The following is a 25,092-nucleotide window of genomic DNA, read 5'->3' on the forward strand; positions in this document are numbered from 1 at the left end:
ATATATATATTGAGAATTATATTATACTAATGGGAAAATAGTCATAAAACAGAGTGGGTAGGTGTGTCAAAACTTTTGACTGGCTCATCTTCAACCATATTTCTTCCAATTTTGGTGTCTAGAGTTCAGTGACTTAAAACAGGGAATTGTAACAACTGGAAAGCGGGGTGTGGAAGTGTTGTAGGTTGTGTAGGATTGGAGGAGAGGACTGATTAGCCTGGCTTTATCCCGTCTGGGCCAGATGGTGCACTAGGCTTACCTGCGGGCCTCTCTAAGCCTTGTCCCGGCCATGCTTCGGACATCACATTCTGCTCCGAGCACAAGACAGATCGTTTGACCAAACTGAGGAAGACCTAACGTGGACTTTGGGTGAGTTCCAGTCTCAAACTAGGGCCATGTTTGGCCTAGTACTGCTATAATATCTCATTACACCTATTGTATGTATTTAATCAAGTTTAACACATGGCAGCACATCTCAATATAATTAGCATATTGATGTGAAGTTCTAAGGCTGCAGTCGATACTCAGCAATTACTGTTACCTTTTGTCCATATTCTCCATGATTATATAACTTACACGATGCATAATACTGGATCTTTTGGATACAAATTTATTTTTGCTGTTAGATGTATTGCTGTTTCGTAACCCTGGAAGACAACTAGTCATAAGGGTGAATTATTTCTATATATTCTGAAAGCTGAATAAATAAGCATCCCTTTGATGTATGGTTTGTTAGGATAGGATACAATATTTGGCTGAAATTAATTGAGGGTGCAAAAAAAATCTAAATATTGATAAAATCATGCTTAAAGTTGTCCAAATGAAGTACTTAGCAAAGCATATTACTAATCTAAAATTAAGTTTTGATATTTATGGTAAGAAATTTACTAAATATCTTCATGGAACATGATCTTTACTTAATATCCTAATGATTTTCGGCATAAAAGAAAAATCAATAATTTTGACCCATACAATGTATTATTGGCTAATGCTACAAATATACACATGCAGCTTAAGTTGTTTTTAATATTCCATCTTGCATTTTTCATAGACATCTTTTAGGACTCAAATGTGGGGTGTCAGCATGAGTCTTCAAACCTCAAAAGTGGTGGCACTTCTGCTGCTGTCAGTGCACCTCCTGCATGCGTCTGCCCTGCCAGCTGCGTCCTCTTATGAGTTCAAAGCATACAGGATGCAGCAATACAATTTACATCAGGACAAACATGGTAACAGGCATAGTTTACACAAAAACTACAATTCTGTCTGCTATTCTCTTATTAAGACTGATTTTCTTTCCTCTGCCGAACTCAAAAGGAAATACTGAAGAAGCTAACCCAAAAATTGTGGTGCCCACTGAATTACATTCTATGGACAAAATGCACTGAAACATTTTTCAAAATATCTCCATTTATATAGCACAGAAGAGAAAAGTTATACAGGTTTGGAATGACATGAGATGAGAGTGAGGAATAAATTACTGCATCATTTTTAGTTTTACTAAATTTTAATTATAAAATAGTCATAGTGTATCTTAATATCTATAGTTGTGCATTTACATCAAAACATTATTTGCTCATTTCTTTCCCAATAATACTTTTGTCACTGGATGAGAAGAATAAAAAGTGAAAAATAAATTTAGTTTTTAATCCCATTTTGTGAATCCCATTTTTATTATTAAACTTTCTATTCATCAAGGAATCAACATTAATATTAAGTAGCATTTTTTTTTTACATTTAACTAAAAACTCAGCTATATATTTAAAGTATATTTTATATATATATATATATATATATATATATATATATATATATATATATATATATATATATATATATATATATATATACACACACACACACACACACACATATATATATATATATATATATATATAATATATATAGATTTAAATTGTAATAATATTTCATAACATTGCTGTTTTACTGTATTGTGGATCAAATTAATGCAGCATTGGTGAGCACACGAGACTTAAAAAAGACAAGAGACTTAATAAAAAATCTTGATTTTGAACATGACTGCTTTTGGCAGACTAAAATGGAAGAACACATCAAACACAATGCATTGTGGGAAATAGGCAGTATGCTATTTCAAACTTTGTTGAATTCAGAACTGAATAATACTCATACTATTCCTCCATAGAAACATAAGGTCAAAATAGTAAGAGTAGAATGCAGTTCTGAATTCAGCAATGGCTTTGATATATTTTTTAAAAGATGCTGAACCACAGAATTGAACTTGAATTGAATTCTGAATTACTTACTGATTTAGACAGACGTGAAAAACACTCCATCTAATTTCCTGTTTTAATTAAGAATGCATTCATTTGAAAAAGGGCACACACTAATTTCATTGTATCAAAGGTGATCATGATATTTAGACTCTGACCTCTGACCTTGACCCTCAGGTTGCCGTGGAGCTATTGTGGTGGCAGAAGCAAGATCAGCTGTGGATACAAGTCTGACTCGCAGATGTGTGATCATGAAGCTGCCTGATTTCTCCACAGAGCGCTACCTAGAGGCCAAAAAGCAGAATGCAGCAGCCCTTTTGATACTGCTACCCCAAAACATCTCTTCAGTACCAGAGGATATTGTGCAGGTCATTCAGGGACATCTCATGCAGTTATGCACAATTACGTTTGATGTATTGCTGTTGATTCATTGTTTCTTCCAGTAACTGTAGGTTATCTGTGATCAATGAAGGAAGTAGATTACATTAAATACCTCTCAATTCCCCAGCTTGGTTAACTAAAGGTCAGAAAATGAATTTCCTGTCTCTAGGGCTTTATGGTGGCTGAATCCCAGGTCCTGCAGAAGGAGACCCTCATGCCTGTATATGTGGTCCCAGAGGACGACCAGCTGCTCTGTATGTATGAAGAGGTCACTCAGGCTGCAGCAACTAAGTCTGCTTCTGTTCTAGTGAGAGGTGAGGGACACTGCAGAGTACAAGTCATAAAAAAAAATAATAATAATATAACACTTTGGCTGTAACTGCTGTAGCCACTCGCATTTACAATTATGCATTATAGTATGACATATTTAGTAAAACATTGGGGGGGGGGGGGGGGGTTATTTAAAGTTTTATTCAAGTTTGATTGGTTAAAGATAAAATACAAAATAATAATAACTAAAAATATCATTGTAGGTGCATGTGAGTGAATGACTTGCCTAACAGAGCTAAAAAAAATTACACCATTATTAATTAAACACCAATGCTAAGTAAATATTAATGCCGTGATTTAAGATTCAAAAACAAATTCTAAGTAATACATTCGTGGAACAGAAAAGATATTTCTGCATTATTTTTTCAAAGGCAATGGTTACTATTACCTCTGCATCTAGCTGATTTTATTTAAATATTTAAATTGATTTAAAAAATGTATTTATTGAGATGGTTTAGAATTAGCATAATTCTGTTTAATCTGTTAAAAAGTATGAACATGATTAAAATATGACATGAAACAAGCAATATACAATTAAAATGAAATATTCAAATTTTCGTTGTTTTATTTATTAGTACTATTACAGAAATCTTACCTGTTTGATTTGTTTTGTTTTTCTCGGTTTGTTTGATTTTTGTTTTAGTTTATTAGTTAGAATAAAACTGTGCAATCCAAATGGAAATTATATATGCATTAATTATACATACATAAATCTTAGGCCTACGTATTTTTGGAGTGTACCAAGCGCTATACTTTGTAAATATTCATAGTCGTGTGAATCATCTTTCTGTTTTCTCAGTTCTCCGTAGTATCATCACCACTACTGCCTTCCAAATATTAGCAAGCAACAACTCCCCCATCAAGCCTATTACTGATACCACCATCATTAGTTTAGAGGTGAGAATGACATCTACCCACACACAGCAACTCTATCCTTTTCTCTACAACGTAATAGAGTTTGGGCTATAATTAAACCTGTCAGTCAAGTCGATTTATTGCTTCATTTCAAGGGAGTACTTCCTGGAGCTGGAGAAGACCCACCCACTATTGTAATTACGGCCCATTATGACTCGTTCGGTCTTGCTCCTGTAAGTAACACTTATTAATGCCCACACACACACCCAGCACAACTAGACTGAAACAACCTTCCTGATCGTATATTTATAAATGCTTAATCATTTTTTTGGTCACATAATACATCACACTCCCCCCAAACATGGTTGGGAATGATTAATGTATGTTTTCAATTCACATGGTTCACTTGCTGTGGGAATTGACCTTTTCAAACACCTTGATCAGAAAAATGAACATATTCACATTGCCGGCCTCTCAAAACCCAACCAGGGAAAACTATATTGAATTTAGTGTTGGGAACTGACAAATGTAATTCAGAACTGCCAAAGCTTTATTCAGTGTGAAACATACAGTACTGTATATCAGAATGAATGATTCATTTTAGTGAATCAAAAACATGCTGCACAACAATTCCAATTGCCAAAAGAATGAGTCTTATGAGTCAGTTCTTTTCAATGACTCAAAAAAAAGATGCAAACTATCCAATTCCTGAACAAATACTTTTATGAGCCGGTTCGTTTTGGTGAATCACAACCAAATCAAAAAAGCATTATCAATGTAGTATGATTTGCAACTAATGACACATAGGAGTTGGTTCTATTTTGTTAATCAGAAACATACAGCGCAATCAATCAATTTTTGTATTTTATTGAATCATATCTATGCAACATGACTAGTCTAGTCCAACAGATTCCATAACCAATTACTCTTTGACTAAAAAATAAATTGGAAATCTTGATCATCGAATTCCATATGATTCCCATGTGTAATTGAATTTACAGTATGCTTAAATACGGTACATTTAATTTAAGTACCAGTAATGATACTGTGGTAATCTTGTAATCACAGCAAAGCATTTTATTACCACTGTGTTTTTACGGGTACGGATGGTAAAATTTCCCACTGGTAATAATGAGTTTTACAGTCACTACCTGGCAGATCACATCCATTGGTGCTTCATAAAGTGAAACAATGTACTTGACTGTATGCTTAGTATATTGCTGATACTTGAGCCATCTCTTATTTACAAAAAGAATAGGAATACTTTTGATATTTTAATTCTTAAAGTATGTGAAAAGGTTTTTATTTTTCCATTTTAGTGTGTTTTATTAGATTGTATGTGTGAGTGATACGTTTATGTGTGTTTAGTGGCTGGCGTATGGTGCAGACTCTAATGGCAGTGGCGTCACCGTTCTTCTCGAGCTGGTTCGACTCTTTCATCTTCTCTACAGCGACCCACGAAGCCAAGCTCCGTGAGTACTTTCTGTAGTTTATAAACTTAAATGTTTGTGTTAGGAAAATGAGTAAGAAACTGGTAACATGAATACAGTAGCTTGTATTACCTGATTCATATTCATTTTTTTTTTATCAACATTTTTTAGGTACCATCTTTTATTCTCCCTGACTGGTGGTGGTAAATATAATTTCCTGGGCACCAAGCGTTGGCTGGAGGAAAATATGGACCATGCAGGTGTGTATTCTTGAAACATATTACACTCCCAAAGTCAAAACATTGTCTTTATTTTTATAAAATTATTGTAAAAATAAAGTCTCTTTATTGGCATCTATGGTTCCATAAATAACCTTTAAAATCTATGGAAACTTTGCAATCAAAAAAGTTTCTTTATAGCAGAAAAAGGTTCTTTAGATTTATTATAATGTTCTTCACACTAAGAAAAAATGGTTCTTTTAAGAACTGTTTTCTGAAAGATTCTTTGGGATCCAAAAATGGGTCTTCTATCGCACTGTAAGAATTATGCCCTAAAATAAAAAAATAAAATAAAAACACCAAAGTTTGAAGTCTGGATCTCTCTTTACAGAATCTAGCCTTTTGCATGATAATGTGGCGTTTGTTCTATGTCTGGACTCTCTTGCCACTGGAGACGAGCTTTTCTTACATGTTTCACGACCACCTAAGCCTGGAACACCTCAGTACAGCTTTATTCAGCAGCTGGAGCAGGTTAAGTTGAATTGCAGAGTTGCATTCGGTTGGTTTTGAAGTTAAATGTTGATTATCAGTTGACCCTCTTGTACATCCTTTTCCCTTTCTGTGTTTTCAGATCATCTCTGCCAGGTTCCCCTGGGTTAGATTTGGAACTGTCCATAAGAAGATCAACCTGCAGGAGGCCACCTTGGCTTGGGAGCACGAGCGCTACGGAATGAAACGTATCCCAGGATTCACTCTGTCGCACATTGAGAACCCTAAATCAGAGCTAAGAGGATCAATACTAGACACAATGTGAGAAGAACCTAACAAATGTTTTCAAAAGTTTCGAAAATTCCATTCTGGAACTTCTGTCAGATGTAGTAAATGAATTAGCCACTCCATCCCACCAAAATATAGAAATAGAATTCCTGCATGATAAATGAACAACTGAAACCTGCTTGAAGCTAAATGTGGTGTAAACTTGAATAACCTGCTTTAACTTAGCTTCCTGCTTCACATTTAATGGCTACATTTTGAATGTGTGAAATAATCGACTGGTGGAAAGAGCTTCAAAATCTTCTGACTTACTGATTCAAAGATTCAAAGTTTTATTATTATTATTATTATTTTCTACTAATTTAGTGATATCTTTCGAGTTACATGTATATTTTCCAGTGCCATTCCATAATGAATCTCCTTTCGTACCTTTAAGACTTCTTTAATCCTTGAAAAATTAAGTTTTCTATCCAATGCGGCTCTGTTAAAGCATATACTGTATTTCAGAATACATTTGAAATGATAGATGCACTGCTTCTCATTTCACTGTTATTTCTGGCTGTTCAGGGCACAGGTGGACATCAGAAAACTCAAGCGGAACACCGTTATTATTGCTGAGTCCTTGGCAAGATTCATGTACAATCTTTCAGACAAGGTGAGGCAAACATTTGGAGTGTCTCACCAAATGTATACGTTCTCGCTAACTTTGAAAGCACACACAGACCACTTTTGTCTTTGTTTGCACTTTTCATTAATACATACTTTTTTTCTGTAGGGGTCTGCTAAGGACATGCAGGTTTTCAAGGGCAGTTTGGTAATAAATTTTTTTCTGCTCTGTTGTTCATCAGGCTAAAGAAACAAGTCTTTACTGTCGCTTTTGATCAATTTAATGTAACCTTGTTATATAAATGTGCTAAGTTTTATGAATTACTGACCCTTAATGTCTGAACTTCACTCATTTTATAAAGTAAACCTAAAACTGTGCACCCTTATTTGCCATGTAGGATATTCAAGACTACCGTTTGTCTGCATTGATGACCATGATAACGTCTGTTCCACGAGCCGTTCAGCTGATGGACCGAGAGCCAGAACACACACTCCTGATCAGCAGCCTGGAGCAAGAGTTCAAACACTATCTGCGGCAGGTCCATAGACACACATTCCACCTGGACCGCAGGTACGCACACACAGACACGAGCAAAATATTTCACCTCATCAATGGCCTGGAGCAAGACTTCTGTAGATGTTTTACAGATGCAGATTTCAAAGACGCAGAAATTCACAGAGCCAGCTTTCATTTTTTTTTTTTTACCTTGCCTGTAGCAAAAGTTCAAACAGTGTTTACCAACACACTCTCTGAAAACAGCAAAACTACAAACACACACCCACCCAAACACACACCGATACAGACACATTTAGCCTGTTTTGTCTGACTTTTCTAGGGATCCTGAAATCACATTCTTTGATCAAATGAAACAACCAATGATGATGTACAGGTGAGTCTTCTCATTTGTTGTTTTGAGGCTTTGAAGATGGTTTTAAAGTCACCCTGAAACAGTATTAAAAACCCTTTTTACATTGGTAATATGGTGCATTTCCAAATGAAACAAGACATTCAAAAAGAAACTTAAATAAGATTAACTTAAAATCCCTTGTTGTTCTTTTGTTATTGTTCTATTTTTTTTTTTGTTCCTTTGGCAAGTTTAGTTTTTGTATTTTCCAATTTCTACATTCAGTGTATTAACTGAGTATATTCGTTTTTATTTTTGTTTATTTAGTTTAATACTTTTTTTATAATAAAATGTATTCATAACTAAAATGAATTAATTTATTATTATTTTAGAAAGAGTTATTCTGAAATAATTTAAACATTTAAATGTATTCTAGTGCAAGTTTTTCTCTCTCTCTTGGTAATAGTGTTTTTTTCTTTTAGTTAGTGTTAATTTAGTTTGTAAATTTTTTTATTAATTGTCATTTTACTATTCATTTTAATATTCACATTTTTTTTTTTGTTTAGGGTGAAGCCTGCCACCTTTGACCTGTTTTTGGGTGGTTGTATAGCTGGATACCTTGGAATAGTTTATTATGCAATCCAGGTGAGCCGTGGGTAATGTATACCAAACTAATTAGAGAGCTGTGGTCAGCTTCTAATTATACTTGCAAAGGTTAGAATTGAAAGTCTATCAGTAATCAGAATCTGTAATCCCATATTTCTTGAAAGGGCTTGGTTAATTTATTTTAATAATTTATTTTTGTTTGCAGACCTTTGGCAATGTCTACACTAAACTGAAAGCAACTGTGAAAGCCAAGCACCAATAAACTGGAGTAAAGCAGACACATCAAAGAACCAGTACACAGAGATGTCTAAAAAATGGGCAATGCAATGCCTGTGAGGACTGAACATTTTTGGAATTCACGTCTAGAATTTAAAGTGACTATACCTTGTATTTTATAATTCCCTTGCAGTCTCTTTCTGTTTGATTACCTTTTTTAAATTAAAGATCACTTATCTCTTTTAGTAGTTGGTTACATTCTGCAATCAGAAATCCTTTTGGAACTTGACTGTATATTTACACTTTAGTCAATGAGGGCAAAGAGACAAAATTAAATTAAATATGATATGTCAGGAGTAGAACGGAACTCATGGATAAATTATGAGTCACTTAAAAAAGGAACCTGATGCCAAGTAAGAGTGAGCGGGACTGGGTCACCTATATGTAGTGGAATTATTGTCACTGAACACCTATATGAAAAAGAAGCTTATGAAAACCAGTTGATAATGTTTCAAAGGATTAATATAACTTGTTTTGTTAAATGACTGGTCACTCAAAAAACGAAAATTTAAACTCAAGTTACCAATATGTCAACGCATTTGTTTTTTAATTGGAACGGATTTGGAGAAGTTTAAGATTCTGTCACTTGCTCATTGGATCCTCTGCAGTGAATGGGTGCCATCAGAATGAGAGTCCAAGCAGATGATGAGATCACAATAATCCACAAGTAATACAGTCCATCAATCAATGTCTTATGAAGTAGAAAGCTGTGTTTGTAATAAACATATCGATCATTAATTTTTCATAATATTGTTTTCTCCAGTGAAAAAGTCATCTCGCAACAGATCAAGCACTGTTTAGAAACAAAATAAGCCCAAAACAAATATATAGATGGATTTTATCATGATTTATGGCCAAACACACATTTTTTTTTCTACTTCACATGGTGTTGAAGCTGCAGTAGGGAACTTTTGACGCTCTAGCGGTTAATAAACAGAGCTGCTTGCGTCTTGCGGAAGAACATCGTAGCCGGAACTACTTCTCTCTGTTTATGTCTATGAAGAATCACAAAGGTACTTGGTTACTCCGCCGCGGTACCCCCGAAGCAATCTAAAATAGTCCGAATATAAACACTTATTATAGGTGCACCCTAGTGATTCAGGACAAGCCAAAAACACGGTTTGGAAAATGGATTCATGGTGTACTCACTTATCATATTAAATTTTTCTACATTTTGAACACAAACAAAGTTACGGACCGCAGCTCTGATTGGTTGTTTTTTACCGGGAGCGATGGAGTTTCTGCAAATGGCAATAGGACCACTGGGAGGAGCCAGAGGAGCTTGATTTTTTTCACAGATTATCTGTCTCATATTCTACTGTCAGGACATAATGACAGGTTTAATAAATATTTAAAAATTTTTTTTTACAAAAGTTCCCTACAGCACCTTTACCTGATTAACTGTAGTCATGTGGATCATTGTGATGTTTTTGTCAGTTTTTTGGACTTTCTCCATGTCAGTGATTATTAAAAAAAGTAGAACTTGACAGGAACCGCCCTTCAGACCCATTTCGTGCCATTAATTATTTATGGAACATTTTTCCCTGTGGAACTATCTGAGTAACCTAAACACTGTCCTCTGCATAATAGGCCACTGACGGGACATTTGATTTACTTGTGTTGGCACGGCCACAGAGGATATTTTGTGGTGCTCACAGTGACTGTGGATAAGTGCCAAATGCTTATTTAAATGATGACTCTCTTGATTATCTCTTATAATGAAGAACTCCTTTCATTCATACAGGATTAATCATTCATTACTAGCATCCACAATATAGTACCTACTATGATGACACGAGCAAATTAATGTATCCTAAGGTTTCATATCGTTACACTCTACTGTGGAGTTTAATGTCGGTTTAATGTCTGAACATTAACATTCTGAAGTTAGGGCTTCATATTAATAATAATCCATAGTTTTAATTTTTAAATGTAGGATTCTTTTTATATAATTTTATTTACGTATATATTTGTCTATGTAAAAGCAACATCCCTATTTTTCCAGCAATGTTTCTGGGATTTGTCCAGACCAACAAACAGATCTCACCTCACCTGTTTAACTCCCAGTTAGGGGCCACAAAAGACACACAGGATCTAAGGCTTGAATTATTGATCACTGGCTGAGGGGGGAATGAAACCTGGGGCTGCTCAATCCTGGTGACAGACAATAAATCCGAATACCCCATGGAAAGATGAAAGGACTGAGGGATTAAGTTAGAGAAGAGAGGAAGAGGAGCATGACAGCACTGGAACACAGGCGCTATGAGAGGGAGGGAGAGAGGTAGGGTTAATCAGTCTGTGAGCTGCAGACACACTCTTACCGTACACAGGGGAAATGGGTCCTCAGCTACACTTCAGCAGCACCTACTCAGAGGAGTTCAGTTACCCGGCTCGGGTCAAACCCACCCGGCCCAGACCGTCCTCTGCGTATCGCAAGAACAATCCTCATCCACGGCCGGTAAGAGTTTCTTTAAAAATACTTTAACACATGATCATCACTAGAAATAAGCATTTGTTCTATTAATATGGATCTCTTTTTAGCATTAGGGGATTTATATTACCTTTGAATATAAATGTAGTCATTTTACATAGAGAGAGCTGTACATTCCCTTGATTTGAGGTTGGTCAGTTTTTGGCTCATCGAAAAAAAAAAAAAAAAAAAAAGCAGTATAAACAGTCATTATAATTAAAAATAAATATTTTGTTTTAATATATGTTAACATTTTATTTATTTGTGTTTTCAGCAGCCATTACTTCAGTCTTCAGTGTCACATGATCCCTCAGAAATCATTCTAATAATGCTGATTTGCTACTTGAGAAACATTTCTTAACATTATACATGTTGGAGACAGTTGTGCTGCTTCAAATTTTGGTGAACATATTTTGAACATATATTTTGATGAATACATGTTTAAAAGAACAGCATATATAAATCTTTACACACTTTTAATTAAATTAATTTCATTGCATTCAAATCTAAGTTTTTTATCACATCAAAGAAATATAATTGCAAATTTATATTTTAGAAGTTAGGGATTTAAGTTAAGCATTTATACCATATTATTTTGCTCTAAGCTTCTAACCACATGTAGAGGTTATGTCGCGTAAAGGATGTAAAGTGAAATGTATAGCTCCTAAAGTGTGTTACATTCATTATTTACTTGTTTTGAAATTTTGTGAGGTGTTTGTTTGCTTCCATTCCCTCAATTAGTATTATTTCACTGCTAATGTATGAATGACTTACATCAGAATGAGAAAAACGATTGGGATAAAATGCAATATTGAGGTAAGAAAAGCACTGTAAATAACAATCAACATTTTTCAATTAACTTGAATTTGACTGCCTCGACGAAACATTAATAATTCACCCGCCTGGAGAGTGTTGAAGCCGCTTGATTCTGCAAAACAACCTACTTGTGGGGGCCTTGTACAGGAGGCTCCGGTTACACTGTTTCCAAACCACTGCATGGGGATCAGAGGTTGGGATCGACTCTCACTATGTTAGCAAAACAATCTAACCTCTGCTGGGTCAGTGTTACAGGCTATTAAGTGCCACTTAGCGTTAGTTTTCTGAATCCCTTTTCCCACCCAGGACTTCCTGATGCCAAGAATGCTGCAGACAGGATATGGCTCACGGAAATACTTTCAGACAACTACTCCTTCTACCTCTTTTCTACCTCCAGTCAGACACATATCAGTCCAGTATCCAGGTATCAATACAATCTGTGTCACTACAGCTGAGGTTGAGTCAAAAAAATCACTGTCATTATCGATCTAATCAGTGTATTGCAAATATTTGAGTGTATAGTACCTGCATATACTGGAACACAATATATCACTATTTCCTTTTTGCTTTGTATTCACTTTAAGACGTACAAACAGCACATGGACAGTCAATGCAGAGCTCATCACAAAGAGACTCCAAACCACCTGTGATCTCGACTGCAGTTTGTACACTGCCACCTGCTGCCTGGCTTCTCAAACCACAGACAAACAACTTTGCTCATGCAACAATCTCAAACAGTCAAGGGTAAAGGTTTTGCAATTCTATGTTTGAAATGCATGGGCAATGCATAATTAGTTTTAGTTTAACCTAAATGTTATTTTATGACATTGTTTTGTGTTTTTAAGCTTGAATAAACCAGATCTATATTCAATCCAAACCAATACTGCAGTATTTTTCTGACTACTACACTCTCAGTTTATGAACAGATCATGCTATGATTTTGTCCTCAAGTTCACATCTGCCATACTTTTTAGAATATATATATATTTTTTTTGTACTCAGGAAATATTCAGAGACAGATCGTATCAGATCAGCTTGGAACCAGCAGACGGAAATCATGCCATCTTTAAAAACCCTCAAACACCAGGTTACCCATCCTCACAGATCACGCTCAAAATCCACTACTGATTGCAGGTATTTTATTGCAAAATCTTGAGAGCAAAAAGCAAGCAAACAAATAAATCTAAATAATAGTATAACAACTAAATCAATTAAAAAGTCTGTTTTGCTCACCAAGGCTGCATTTATTTGATCATACAGCAAAACAGTAAAATTGTAAATTATTTCTAAACTAAAAATGTATTTTCTATTTTACTATATTTAAAAAATATATTTATTCCAGTAATGATAATGCTAACTTTTCAGCAGCTATTAGTCTCCAGGGTCATGATCTTTTAGAAATCATTCTAATATTCTTTGGTGCTAAAGCAGCATTTCTTATTTAAAAAAGTTTATAAGAATAAAACTAACTAAATAAAATACATAAATACACAAATCAAGTACATAAATAAATAGGGCTACAAATCCAATTTTAACTAGCACTAGAGATTGGTCACATTTCAAACATAACTCGATATTTTGATTCAGTGCTTTTAATGTAATCATGCCATTCTGCTAAGCTGTAAATGTGTGCTTGAGCATGAACATGGCTCTGTTGTTAATGCATCTGAATGTCTGAGATGCTGAGATGATCCCTTTTAAATCCAGATGTTTTGGTTGCAGTGAAGGACACAGCTGTTTCCATGTGGTGAAGCCATATAAAGTTGGACACTACATCATCCACCCAGAGTTTGTGTCAGAAGCAAAGCACTACTAAAAACCACATTGTTTGGGCATTTTATATTTATTTATTTTAATTTATTGTCATTTTAATTATGCCATTTTACAGTGTATTATTGAAGTACGTTATGTGTTTGGAGATCCTGCCTTGTAAAATATGCTTGGGTGCAGCTTCAATTTATTGACTGTAGAATGTATTTTTGCATCTTACATGACAATAAACAACGTTTATGATGTGCCTGTTAAATGTTTGTTATTTTGCCTTACAAACATTACCAAGGGGACCATAGTAGTCCCTACAACATATTCAATCTTGAGCCTCAAGCTTTTTCATAAAATAGGTCAAATATATTAAAATAGTTAACTTTTGTTAAATCTCACACTGGTTAAATCAGTTAATACCTCTATTTCAAATACTATTTTAACAACTGGTTAAAATAGTCACGGAATACAAAACCATTTAAATGTTTAAAATATAGGCTACTTCCTTTCAAATAAAATGTAGTACTTAAAAATAAGAACATGGAAAAAAACTATTTAATTATATTTATACCACATTCTTCAACCATCCACATATTAAAATAAAGTATTTTTTTTAGTTTTAAAATAACGTTAGTGATCTTAGTAACTTACCAGGTATTTTGCGGGATGCGTTACCATGGTAAAGTTACATTTTTGTATGTTTTTTAAATCCACAGAAAACAAACTTGGTAAGCGTTGTTTTCTTTGTTAGACTAGTTGCTGACAGCCGAACAAACTCAATCCGTATAATATTCACACTTTCGCTGAGTAGCCTATAAAACTCAATTTCCCAGAGTTGCAGAGTTTGTGTGAAGAGCGAGTCGCTAAATAAACTCCTCCCATATTAAGACGAGGAGTTCAACGTCTTGAACTGTTCGAGGGAACATGTCAACAGGACACGAAACCAACAGTCTTCGAGCTGCTGAGTACGGTATGTTATTTCACGTAACTATTCATTTTTAGGCATTTAAATAGCGAATTCCTTCTGTCAGCCTCGGTAATACACTGCATGTGTTTTACAGTCGACCCCCTGACCACTGGCTCTGTCTTGTCTTGTTTCAAATATCTGCTTTTGTGATAAAATAACTGTTTTGCAAGGAGTTTTTTTGTCATTATTCTATAGTAATGCAACAATTTAAGCAGTTTTAGACCAGTCACAATGTTATTGTGGGGACTACCGCATGCCTCAGGGCTATGTTACACTTTGACCGAGGTTATATATGTGTGCTAGGTCTCATCTGCCCTGAATTATTAAAATAAAAAGCATGCAAGCCTCAGCCAATGTTGATCGTGTGTTCAGTGCTCGGCTATTTTAATAAAAGTTCACTCATCATACAGTGCTTGGCTATTTTAATAAAAGTTCACTCATCATACAGTACACCGTGGTGATACAACTCTGACCTATTTACATGTGAATGTATGTACTGTCAGTGTCCCGCTGAATAAATTAAGGAAGCAAAGACTGAAGAACCAGTTTTTTTTCCTTTTTTTTTTTTTTAGTCGCATGTTACGAATCAGCAGTTTTTTGTTTACTTGAGTGCTGTGAGATAATACATGATTGCTTCATCCCTTCAAAAACATTTCTTGTTAGGTAGAGGCTTAGGCATTTAACTATTAGATTGATTAATTTACTTGGCAAAGTATCCTTGTTAAACTTTCCTGTTTGTCGTCAGTCACTGTTTGTTCTTCGGTCAGTGTCCCTGCATGACAATTACTCAACCTACTTTACAAAATCATCTTTCATTTAGGGAAGAACTAAAGTGTCTGTGGTCAGAGAATCAAATGCCTTTTGTTACTAGTGACAATGTCCATGATCAGCAGTACTGAATAGAGTGGAACAGTAGAATAATGTAGGATATTTTAAATCATATTGTTGTATTACAGTTTTGATAGCATTATTTGTATTTTTAGGAGTAGTTTTGTTCTTTCACTTTTCCCAGTTCCTTCAGCATTGTTGCTTCAGACGTACTAGTCAATTTTAAAATCGGCATCAAAACAAATGGTCCTTATCTATATTGTAAATGCATATTATGAATACAGAAGAATATTGAATGCCAACTTCCATAAAGCATTGCGAAGGACATTGAGTCAATGCATACACCTTCAAACAACTAAAGTGTATAAATATTTTTTGCCATTTATTTCTGAATTGATTTAGCTGCGCCATTTACAGTGCTTTGTGGGACAAGTATAAATGCATGATTACAAGAACAACCTTTTTTTTTTTTTACTTCTCAAATATAATATGCAGATTTTTTTATTTATTCAAATCTCTTTATTAATCTTTTTGTGACTATTGACAAAATAAGACTTCCCAAGGCCACTGAAAAGGTGGGCAGCCACTGTTGCACCTTATTAGTGTGCTGTACATCTCCCTCAAAAACATAAAGAGAGAGCCTCTGCATGGGCAGTTCAGCTCTTCTAGGTCTTTCTTCAGGAGAAAACATTGTCCATTAACTGTGCTTTTCATTTGAACCAAGTGTGTATGGTGGCACTTAGCCAGTCTCAAGGTTTTGCAGGTGGCGTTGCATACTGCAGACCCAGAGGCCCTTGTGTTGTCCTCTGGTGCAGTCAGTTCACACACTGCCACAGTGAGAAACCTTGGCAGCATGAATAAACTGCTTTTGTTTACGCCTTTCCCTCCCAGCAGACCAATTCAGACCAATATAAAATCTAATATGATAGTGTTTTTGAATAATTAATGCTAGAATGTGTACTGTGATTCCAACATATGCATAACAAGTAGATTTATGTTTGGAATTTGTTTCAACCTTTTCCATTGACACTTTCTGCCACTCCTTTTTCCACAGGCCTGCAAGGGATGGTGAACAAGAGGAAAATACTACACTGAGAGAAGAAAAATGGATGCATGATTCCATTTTGCACAAATTTAGCAAGTTATTCACTTTTGTTCTCTGTCTGTTAAATGTCTTCCATAGACTGTATACAATTTTAGCCTTCAGTTTTAATTTTCTTTTCAACTGTGAATTTAAAATCTAAGACTCAGAATGTACCAAGTAGTCCCAGGAGGAGCAGGAGGAACAATTACAGATGGCGGGCCCATCAAGAAGAAAGACAAGGACAGTCGCCCTCTGGTGGGGGCTGGAGTTATTGGTGCGATTCTGGTTATTGCAGCAGTGACTGCATGGTGCTACTATATTGCCTCCCTTCGTAAAGCTGACCTGCTGAAGACAGAATTGCTTGATCTGAATAAGGATGGCTTTCTCATCCGTAACCAGGCTGGGGGGATTGTCCTGAAGATGGGTTTCAGGTCAGTATGCTTGGTGCTTATATTCTTATGATCGCAAAACTTTCTGGTAGCACAGACGCCTGGAAAATGGGTCAGAGAAAAAGAGAAAAAGTAGTTTAACGTGCCAGGTTCAAATCATTATTCAAATATATTGAATAATTAATACATACCATTGTTTTTGGGGAGTTATAATTAAGGCCCTGCCCACATGAATGCGGGTATTTTTTGCGGTTTGGTTGTTCGTCCACACGCAAACGCAGCACCATGTCACTGAAACCAAACATTTATGAAAACTCCTGCCAGGGTGAAGATTTTCAAAAACTCTGGTTGCAGTGTTAATGTGTAGATTTTGGCTTGTGACGTCAGAGCATGCACTGTTATCTCCGCCTACTGGAAACTTTTTCAGGCTTCTGATTGGCCAACAAGGCTTTACGTGTGAGATTATATTGACACCTCTTTGCTTGATATGCTCTTGACGGTACTTTATTGCATGCTTTTGTGTTTTCATGTGGATGGAGATTTTTTTTTTAAACTGAAGAAGGAAAATATACTTGTTTATAAAAATACCCATGTACGTGTGGACATGGCCTAAAAGAAACTGATTTTTGCTTACTGATTTCAGATCTGGCACACTTGATCTCGACTCCTGCTCAAAGGAGGGAGTGATCCTTCGTTGTTCGCGTTCGTTTGCTGGCAAGGTGAACTTCTTCATTATGACTGTGAAACCAAAAGAGACGGTGGTGTGTTACCGTGTGCGTTGGGAAGAGTTGGAGTCAGACCGACCTGTGCAACATGCCATGTACTACAATGAATCGCACTGGTATGGTGGTGCTGAGACTGCTGTTCAGCATTGGCCTATTGCCATCTCAGGCCAGCAGGCACCCAAACCTTTTGTCACTAGTGACGTGTACTCCAATCGACATGACTTCGGTGGCATCCTGGAGCGCTACTGGCTTTCGTCCAATGCAACTGCCATTAAGATCAATGACTCTGTGCCCTTTCACCTGGGCTGGAATGATACAGAGAAAACCATGTACTTTCAGGCACGATATCAGAACAGTCCATACAAACCAGCACCTGGAAGACCTCCCTATGCTGAGCTTAGTTACAGAGTCTGCGTTGGCCCAGATGTGACCTCTATCCACAAGGTCATGGTTCGTCGATACTTCCCCAAACCCAACAAAGTGCCTGCCAAAGAAATGTTCCGGCACCCAATATGGTCCACCTGGGCTTTACATAAGACTGACATCGACCAGGAAAAGCTTTTAACTTATGCAGAGAATATACGCAAACATGGTTTTAACTGTAGCCACTTAGAACTTGATGATCGTTATACTAGTAAATACGGGGAGTTTGAATTTGATACCCACAAGTTCCCAAATGCTTCTGCCATGTTTCAAAAGCTCAAGGCAGATGGCTTCCTGATATCCCTGTGGACGCATCCCTTTGTGAATTATGATTCTGCTAATTTTGGGCCATGTGTACAGAAAGGCATGTTCGTGATGGAGCCAACAGGCCAACTTCCTGCATTGGTTAAGTGGTGGAATGGCATCGGTGGAATCCTCGATTTTACCAATCCAGAAGCTCGCAACTGGTTCACGTCCCATCTTCGCTCTTTACGCCAAAAATATGGCATTTCTTCCTTCAAGTTGGATGCAGGCGAGACAAGCTACTTGCCCTGGCAGTTCAGAACTCGAGTCCACCTCCCGGACCCAAGCACCTTCACTCGCCGCTACACCGAAATGGCCATTCCTTTCAACGAACGTGCTGAACTTCGGTCCGGCTACAGCTCTCAGAATATCTCCTGTTTTTTCCGTCTAATTGACCGGGACTCTGTGTGGGGCTATGAACTTGGCCTCAAGTCCCTGATTCCAACTGTCCTCACCATTAGCATCCTGGGCTACCAGTTTATCTTGCCAGACATGATTGGAGGCAATGCATATCCCAATCGTACCGATGGAAACGGCAAGCTACCAGACCGTGAGCTCTATATTCGGTGGCTGGAGCTGTCTGCTTTCATGCCCTCCATGCAGTTCTCCATTCCTCCATGGGAGTATGATGATGAAGTGGTGGCTATCGCTCAACGGTTCACTGAACTACATGAGACACTGGTGGCTCCCAGGGTCATAGAACTGGCTGGAGAAGTTCTGGACACTGGGGACCCCATAATTCGCCCATTATGGTGGATCGCCACCAGTGATGAAACGGCTTATAGAGTTGACTCACAGTTTTTGATAGGAGATGACTTGATGGTGGCACCAGTACTGGAGCCGGGCAAACAAGAAAGGGATATCTATTTACCTGCTGGACGCTGGAAAAGTTACAAAGGAGAACGATTTGACAACAAAGAGCCAATACATCTAACAGATTATCCAGTTGATCTTGATGAAATTGCTTACTTTGAATGGGTTCAGTAAGACTTATGGCAAGCATCTGGAGTTTTGAGTTTTGATTTTTTTTTCTTCAGGGAAATTAACTAAAGTTATTCATTCAGGGTTTAAATTTTACAATATAAAACAGGACTGTTTAAAGGGAGAGTTCACTCAAAAATGAAACTTTGATGTTTATCTGCTTACCCCCAGGGCATCCAAGATGGTGACTGTGTTTCTTCAGTAGAACACAAACAAATATTTTTAACTCAAACCGTTGCATTCTGTCAGTCATTTAATGGAACTGAATGGCAATCACAGCTTAAAAAATACACAAACAAACCCAAATCAAACCCTGCGGCTCGTTACGATACATAGATGTGTAAAGACACAAAACGATCAGTCTGTGCAAGAAACTGAACCACATTTATATTGTTTTTTTTTTTTTTTTTTTTTACTTCTGATTCACCACAATGTCTGAACTATCCTGAGCGTGTTCTCAACAGCTGGTGAGTGACTGGTCATCGTCTTCTTCTTGCTTTATGGTGGATCGCAGACTTTAAGTGCATTACAGCCACCTATTTCTCAAATGGACCATTGACACTTGAGTGACTGTTCAATTTCTCACACTGACCAATCGTTTTGTGTCTTCACGCATCAATGAATCGTCACAAGCAGCAGGGTTTAATTTGGTTTTGTGTATGCTTTTTTGACTCTCAAAGCTGAGATTCCCATTCAGTTCCATTATATGACTTCTGGACTACAATGGTTTCAGTTAGAAATCTTTGTTTGTGTTCTACTGAAGAAACAAAGTCACCTACATCTTGGATGCCCTGGGGGTAAGCAGATAAACATAATTTTTTTTTTTTGGGGGGTGAACTATCCCTTTAAGAAGTAAGCTTCCGTTAGCACATTCTGACATTCTTCATCAGCTTGGCTGTGATGTTTTGTGCCATCACAATTAAATATGCATTCGATATCTGAAGCTAATGTCTTAACCCGTGCCTTGCATTTAAACAGTGAATGTCTTTGAGATAAAACCTTGACACAATTAAGCTTTTATATATGCATCTTGCCAAATAAACTAACTTTAAGGATGCTAAGGATGTATTAATGGGCTGTGACAGGTAATTTTGCACAATGCATGCTTTGTGTTCTCTAATCTGCATTTTTTTTTAACAAGGGAAATTTTACCAATACTGTACATAAGTCTTCCTCTTGCAAAGCATAGAATATTAATTACTTTTCAAATGTTCTTCTCATGTTCTTAAAATCAACAATTTTGCTAGTGCATTTAAAACAGTGTATGTTTTTTTTTATGACTGCAAGCAGTAGCAGTGCTGCACTTCAGTAAAGTCAGGTCATGCATGCAGCACATTTGTTCATAATCTGTCCTACTCTTGTCTCGTAAGCACCAATACTTGATATAATCAAATTAGAAGTTTGTATGTGTAATGAGTGCTTGTGGCTGCATTGGAATTGACCAGCAGTCTTTTTTTACTCTACTTGCTATGTAGTGCCAAATACAGTACATCACCAACAGACCTTGTTCAAGCATAACTGCCACATTTACAGAATCATTTCCTTCCACATAAAAAACAGTTTGTCTTTCATATGAAATCGATGTGTGCTGCTCACGTTGTTTTGAATATTATGCTGTGCTGTCTAATTTTTGTGTTTCGCAATAAGGGCACAACACTAAATGCTTAGTCAGTTGATCTTTATCAGATTATATTTTTTGCTGTGCAAGGGTCACCTTTGTGTTTGTTTAACGCTCTTCCAGCAGGCTGACAATCAACTCCCACTGCAAGCTTTTTCTAATCTACAACCTTCAAGCTTATTTTTAGCTATTCTCACACAACTGTGAAAGCACACTCATCTACTCTGGTGAAACAATGAATCTGTCAAGCAAAGTGTCTGCTCTAAAAGTAGCTACAGAGTACGTATAGACATATGGCAGCTGCCTTTCCAGTACTCGTGTACCTCAAATAACCATTTAGTGTTGCCTCATGGTATTTTAATATCTTTTCTGAGGAGATGCATTTGGGGTGATTTTCTTTACTGGGACTATATGCTTGTGGATTTTTCACTGTTGGAGATCTTGTTAATAGGCCCCTGACAGTGTGGGGCCCCTGGTTGACCTAAACAGACTATAGACTGCTGATGTTCCAGAAACTCACCAGAGCATAGCCACCGTCAGCTTTCCACAGACTGGAATTTCATGTGTTTTTTTTTTTTGTCATAAAGATTGATATTGTGTTAACATAAATTCCCAGAAGAAAAAATGCTTTGTTTGTACATCTCATAGACTTTGTCTGTGTGTGTGTTCCTTCACAGTCATCTGTGTGTAGCTGTCAATATGTATGACAATATGCAAAATGTTTGTATTTTAAAACAAACAGTAGTGAGTGAAAGTATTTCTTCATTTTGTGCACAAAACTGCATTTCACATGCCCTGGTTTGACCAGCTGCACTGAACAGAGTATCGTTCTCCAGAGCATCACAGGAGGGCAGTGTTCACCTGCTTTTATAATGTGTTGACATGGCACAAGAAAATCCTGTATTTATTTCACTTATTTTTCTCTCATTGAATATAATTAGTCTGATATTGAAGTAAAATGGTACCATTAAACTTTTGACCTCTTTCAAGAGTTATGAGTTATTAATTGTACTTTCTCCTCTGCATTTATTGTACTGCCCTACATTAGCAATAGAATGTGTCCTCAGTGGTCGAATGATGCCACCCACTCACTATTCAGTTCACTATTTTCCAGTTTGATAGTGTTTCTGGACTTGAACAGCACATGGATTTTGGCACTGATATGCGATGCAATTTTGGCTCGTCTTTCCAGTGGTTATTAGTTTAGTTTCTTTGGCATTATGCAGTTGGTTCTGCCAGCCTCAGTCCTCTGTGTAGTTCAGTATGGATTTCCATCGTTTTACTAATTTGTGGGCAGTAAATGAAAAAGTTAATGAATGATTTTATGAAACAACTTTGTAGACTTTTGTTGTAAAGTTGGTGCAGGCTGTAGGATTTCTGAACGACTACAGAATGACAGGAATAAGGGAAGCTTGAACAGCAACATCAATGTTCAAAATCAATCAAAACCATTTTGCACAAAGTTTGTAATTAAAAAAGGTTTAAGAACAGTAATTACTCAATGGTTACACTTGAGATGATAACAAAATAGACTCCTTTGTGTTTTCAATTTCCAAATAGCCCTTTGTAATTACATATACAAATAGTTTAGATCTAGTCGGTGAGATATTTTAAGACCACTGTCCACAGGTTTTACAGAGCATGTCTTGAATATTGGTTTGCTCCGTCTCTACCTCATTTTCCTTACTGGCGGATTGGGCTGCATCTCTTCACTAAGTTCAAACGAGGCTTTCATGCAGGGCGGTCATGGGTCCATGGATTCATTGAACCTCCAACCTCCTCTAGCCCCTCACAGGAATAGTAATTATTGCAAAGCAGGTTAAGCCTGATCAAAGTTTGAATCAGACTTTGGTCCAGCATTGAATGAAGTCTCCTCAGAGAGGCATCTTCTTGGTTTTTTGGGCCCTGCTCATCATTGGTAGATAATGACACAGTGTTGAAGTAATTTACAGGTTATATGGAGGTTGCCCTGGATCAATAAATCATTTAGTTGAGTTTGGGACAGAGGCGGAGCAGTGATTTGATGAGCAGGAAAGGGCAAAGACCAAGGGTGGCCTGACAGTATGTTGGGGGCAGCCGTTGCACAAGACTTACAACACAATACCACATTAAGAGAATTTAGTTCTCTGTTATAGCATTTCTCTTAAAATGATTTAATACACTGAATACACAAAACAACATGTAATTAGACCGGAAACTGAAGATTTTTTTTAAATTTAATGTGTTGTATTGTGCATGGGTTATTGTTGCAAAAGAAAAAATGGTTTGTCTTCATAATGTCTAAAGATATAATTATTTGCACCAATGCTTTTTTCTTTTGTTTCGACTACCCATCATTTGTATGAAACCCCATGGCTATTAGAGAAAAATTCCAATGCCTCCGTGGTCTCTCCCAAAGAATCTGCATTCCACAGAGAAAGTTTATATATAATTGAATATAATCCTCCCATCTCATACTTTTTATGTCAACTGGGGCTCTGTACACTTGAAACTCCTTTTCATGATTCAATCAATTCTCATTGGATAAATTCAGAAAAACGCTTACCACTCAAATGTTAAGCATATTGATTTTAAATGCAGCTTCCAAAAAATAAAATAAATCTTTAAGATTGTTGCACGATTGTAGCCCAATTTACATGTGTGTGAATCACACATTTGGATGTTTAAATTTGCTCAGTCCAATACCATTACACAGTCCCATCATAGACTAATATGGAGAACTACCATGTTATTAAAGTATTTTTTCCTCCTGTCACGTCTTATCTTGCCTAGGGCACCAGGAGAGCCAGTGCTGCCCCCTCAAAAAAGGTGCATGATGCCTCAGGATAAAATTAAGTCCAGTCTTGCATTGAATATCCTATTTCCCTCTGTAACGCACATTACAGAAATAAAATATTATTCAACAGCATTTGATATTTACTTGAAAGGGTAGTTCAACCCAAAAATGAAAACTGTCATAGGTACTTACCCTCATACCATTCCAAACCTGCTGTGACACTAAAGTTATTTTGCAGAAAGAAGAAAAAGTCACAGGTCTGGAACGACATGAAGGTCAGTAAATTGACGACATTTTCATTTTTGGCTGAACTATTTCGGTAAATGTAAGAAACTGATCCAATCGCTTGATCTTCCGATCTCTCAGAAAGTATTTTGCCCAAAACGATCAATTTTTGTTGTGAATGGAGCGTTCGTGTTTTCACCTTAAGTTCCATGGTGATTTGGACAACATGTGGCTCTTCTAAAATGTTGGCGCTAACCAGGTCACTAACTGTGCTTTAGAGCAGGTTTACTTTGCCTGTCAATGACGCCTCCACGACATTGATTTGCACTCACGGCCTGCGCAGAAGACACACTCGTATCGATTAGCTGTCTCTATTCCATTCCTCAGAAATCAATGCTGTTTGTGGCTTTGCCAGTCTGCAATGATATATTTTTGTGAAGCGATTGGGATTAAAGACAGCATTCTAATAGTGTTTGAGGTTAAGCTTAACGTGGTTTGATGAGGTGGGCGGAGTCTGCGTTTCGATAACGTGCCATCGCGTTCGTCACTGATAAATAGTTTTGCCGTCGCGCGGCTGTTGTTTATACCAGCAGAAGCTCAATGACTCATGGTGACACATTGTGAGTAAGCGCACTTGTGCCCAAAAACAACAAACAACGCGGCTGTTCTCATTTAGACCCAATTGAAGCGCTCGTTCCACTGCTTGGTGATGGAATGACCTGTTAGACGAAATCTGTTCAACATTTACTCCAACTGTGCATTCATATCGTTTTCATCCGCTATAAATGGATTTGTTTGCTGTGGAACTGCATAAATTCTCCACGAAGTTCAAGGTAGCTTCATCTGGAGGCGTAAAGTTTGCGCGGAGAAATATATATGTATTATAAATACAGTGTTTGCTAGTTGGTGGTTCCAGGCAGTTGCGTGAAGCTCCTTTAGGGGGCAGTACAGCTTCACGTTTTTTCCCCTGTTTAGTTGTAAACCATTGTGGACCTTAGCCCAGATGTGATCAACTGGAAAAAGAAGTGCACCTACTCTGAGCTACAAGGACGACACAAACCTGGCAGAGGCCCCCTGCGCTCCCTCCTGCCCTGCCTTATGCCCACCTGCGTGCCCATCTGCAGAAGAGCCCCGCCAGTTGTTCTGTTTGTGTGCC

At 36.9% G+C, this 25,092-nt stretch overlaps 3 protein-coding genes across 4 annotated transcripts; all 3 read left to right on the top strand.

The window, feature by feature from the left end:
• Positions 1–152: 152 nt before the first annotated feature.
• Positions 153–9,144, top strand: LOC113039213 (nicalin-1). Its single transcript, XM_026197099.1, has 16 exons — positions 153–369; positions 1,052–1,226; positions 2,427–2,617; positions 2,800–2,944; positions 3,760–3,857; positions 3,971–4,048; positions 5,184–5,287; positions 5,417–5,505; positions 5,855–5,994; positions 6,095–6,273; positions 6,805–6,892; positions 7,013–7,051; positions 7,242–7,414; positions 7,680–7,733; positions 8,255–8,333; positions 8,500–9,144. The coding sequence occupies exons 2-16, from the start codon at positions 1,070–1,072 to the stop codon at positions 8,554–8,556; spliced, it is 1,671 nt and encodes a 556-aa protein (XP_026052884.1). The 5' UTR covers positions 153–369; positions 1,052–1,069; the 3' UTR covers positions 8,557–9,144.
• Positions 9,145–10,052: 908 nt separating this feature from the next.
• On the top strand, positions 10,053–13,863 carry LOC113038821 (uncharacterized). Of its 2 annotated transcripts, none has more exons than XM_026196511.1 (5): positions 10,053–11,028; positions 12,163–12,280; positions 12,441–12,600; positions 12,859–12,943; positions 13,579–13,863. In XM_026196511.1, exons 1-5 carry the CDS (start codon positions 10,906–10,908, stop codon positions 13,579–13,581), a joined length of 489 nt encoding a protein of 162 aa, XP_026052296.1. In that variant the 5' UTR covers positions 10,053–10,905; the 3' UTR covers positions 13,582–13,863. The 2 variants fall into 2 exon arrangements, with proteins under 2 accessions (XP_026052296.1, XP_026052294.1); XM_026196509.1 differs by having other exon boundaries at positions 10,054–11,028; positions 12,859–12,990.
• Positions 13,864–14,438: 575 nt separating this feature from the next.
• myorg (myogenesis regulating glycosidase) lies at positions 14,439–21,926 on the top strand. Its single transcript, XM_026196512.1, has 4 exons — positions 14,439–14,587; positions 16,467–16,549; positions 16,658–16,927; positions 17,529–21,926. The coding sequence occupies exons 3-4, from the start codon at positions 16,665–16,667 to the stop codon at positions 19,321–19,323; spliced, it is 2,058 nt and encodes a 685-aa protein (XP_026052297.1). The 5' UTR covers positions 14,439–14,587; positions 16,467–16,549; positions 16,658–16,664; the 3' UTR covers positions 19,324–21,926.
• Positions 21,927–25,092: the final 3,166 nt, after the last annotated feature.

This window comes from Carassius auratus, chromosome 21, assembly GCF_003368295.1.
Source record: "Carassius auratus strain Wakin chromosome 21, ASM336829v1, whole genome shotgun sequence".
Taxonomy (NCBI): domain Eukaryota; kingdom Metazoa; phylum Chordata; class Actinopteri; order Cypriniformes; family Cyprinidae; genus Carassius; species Carassius auratus.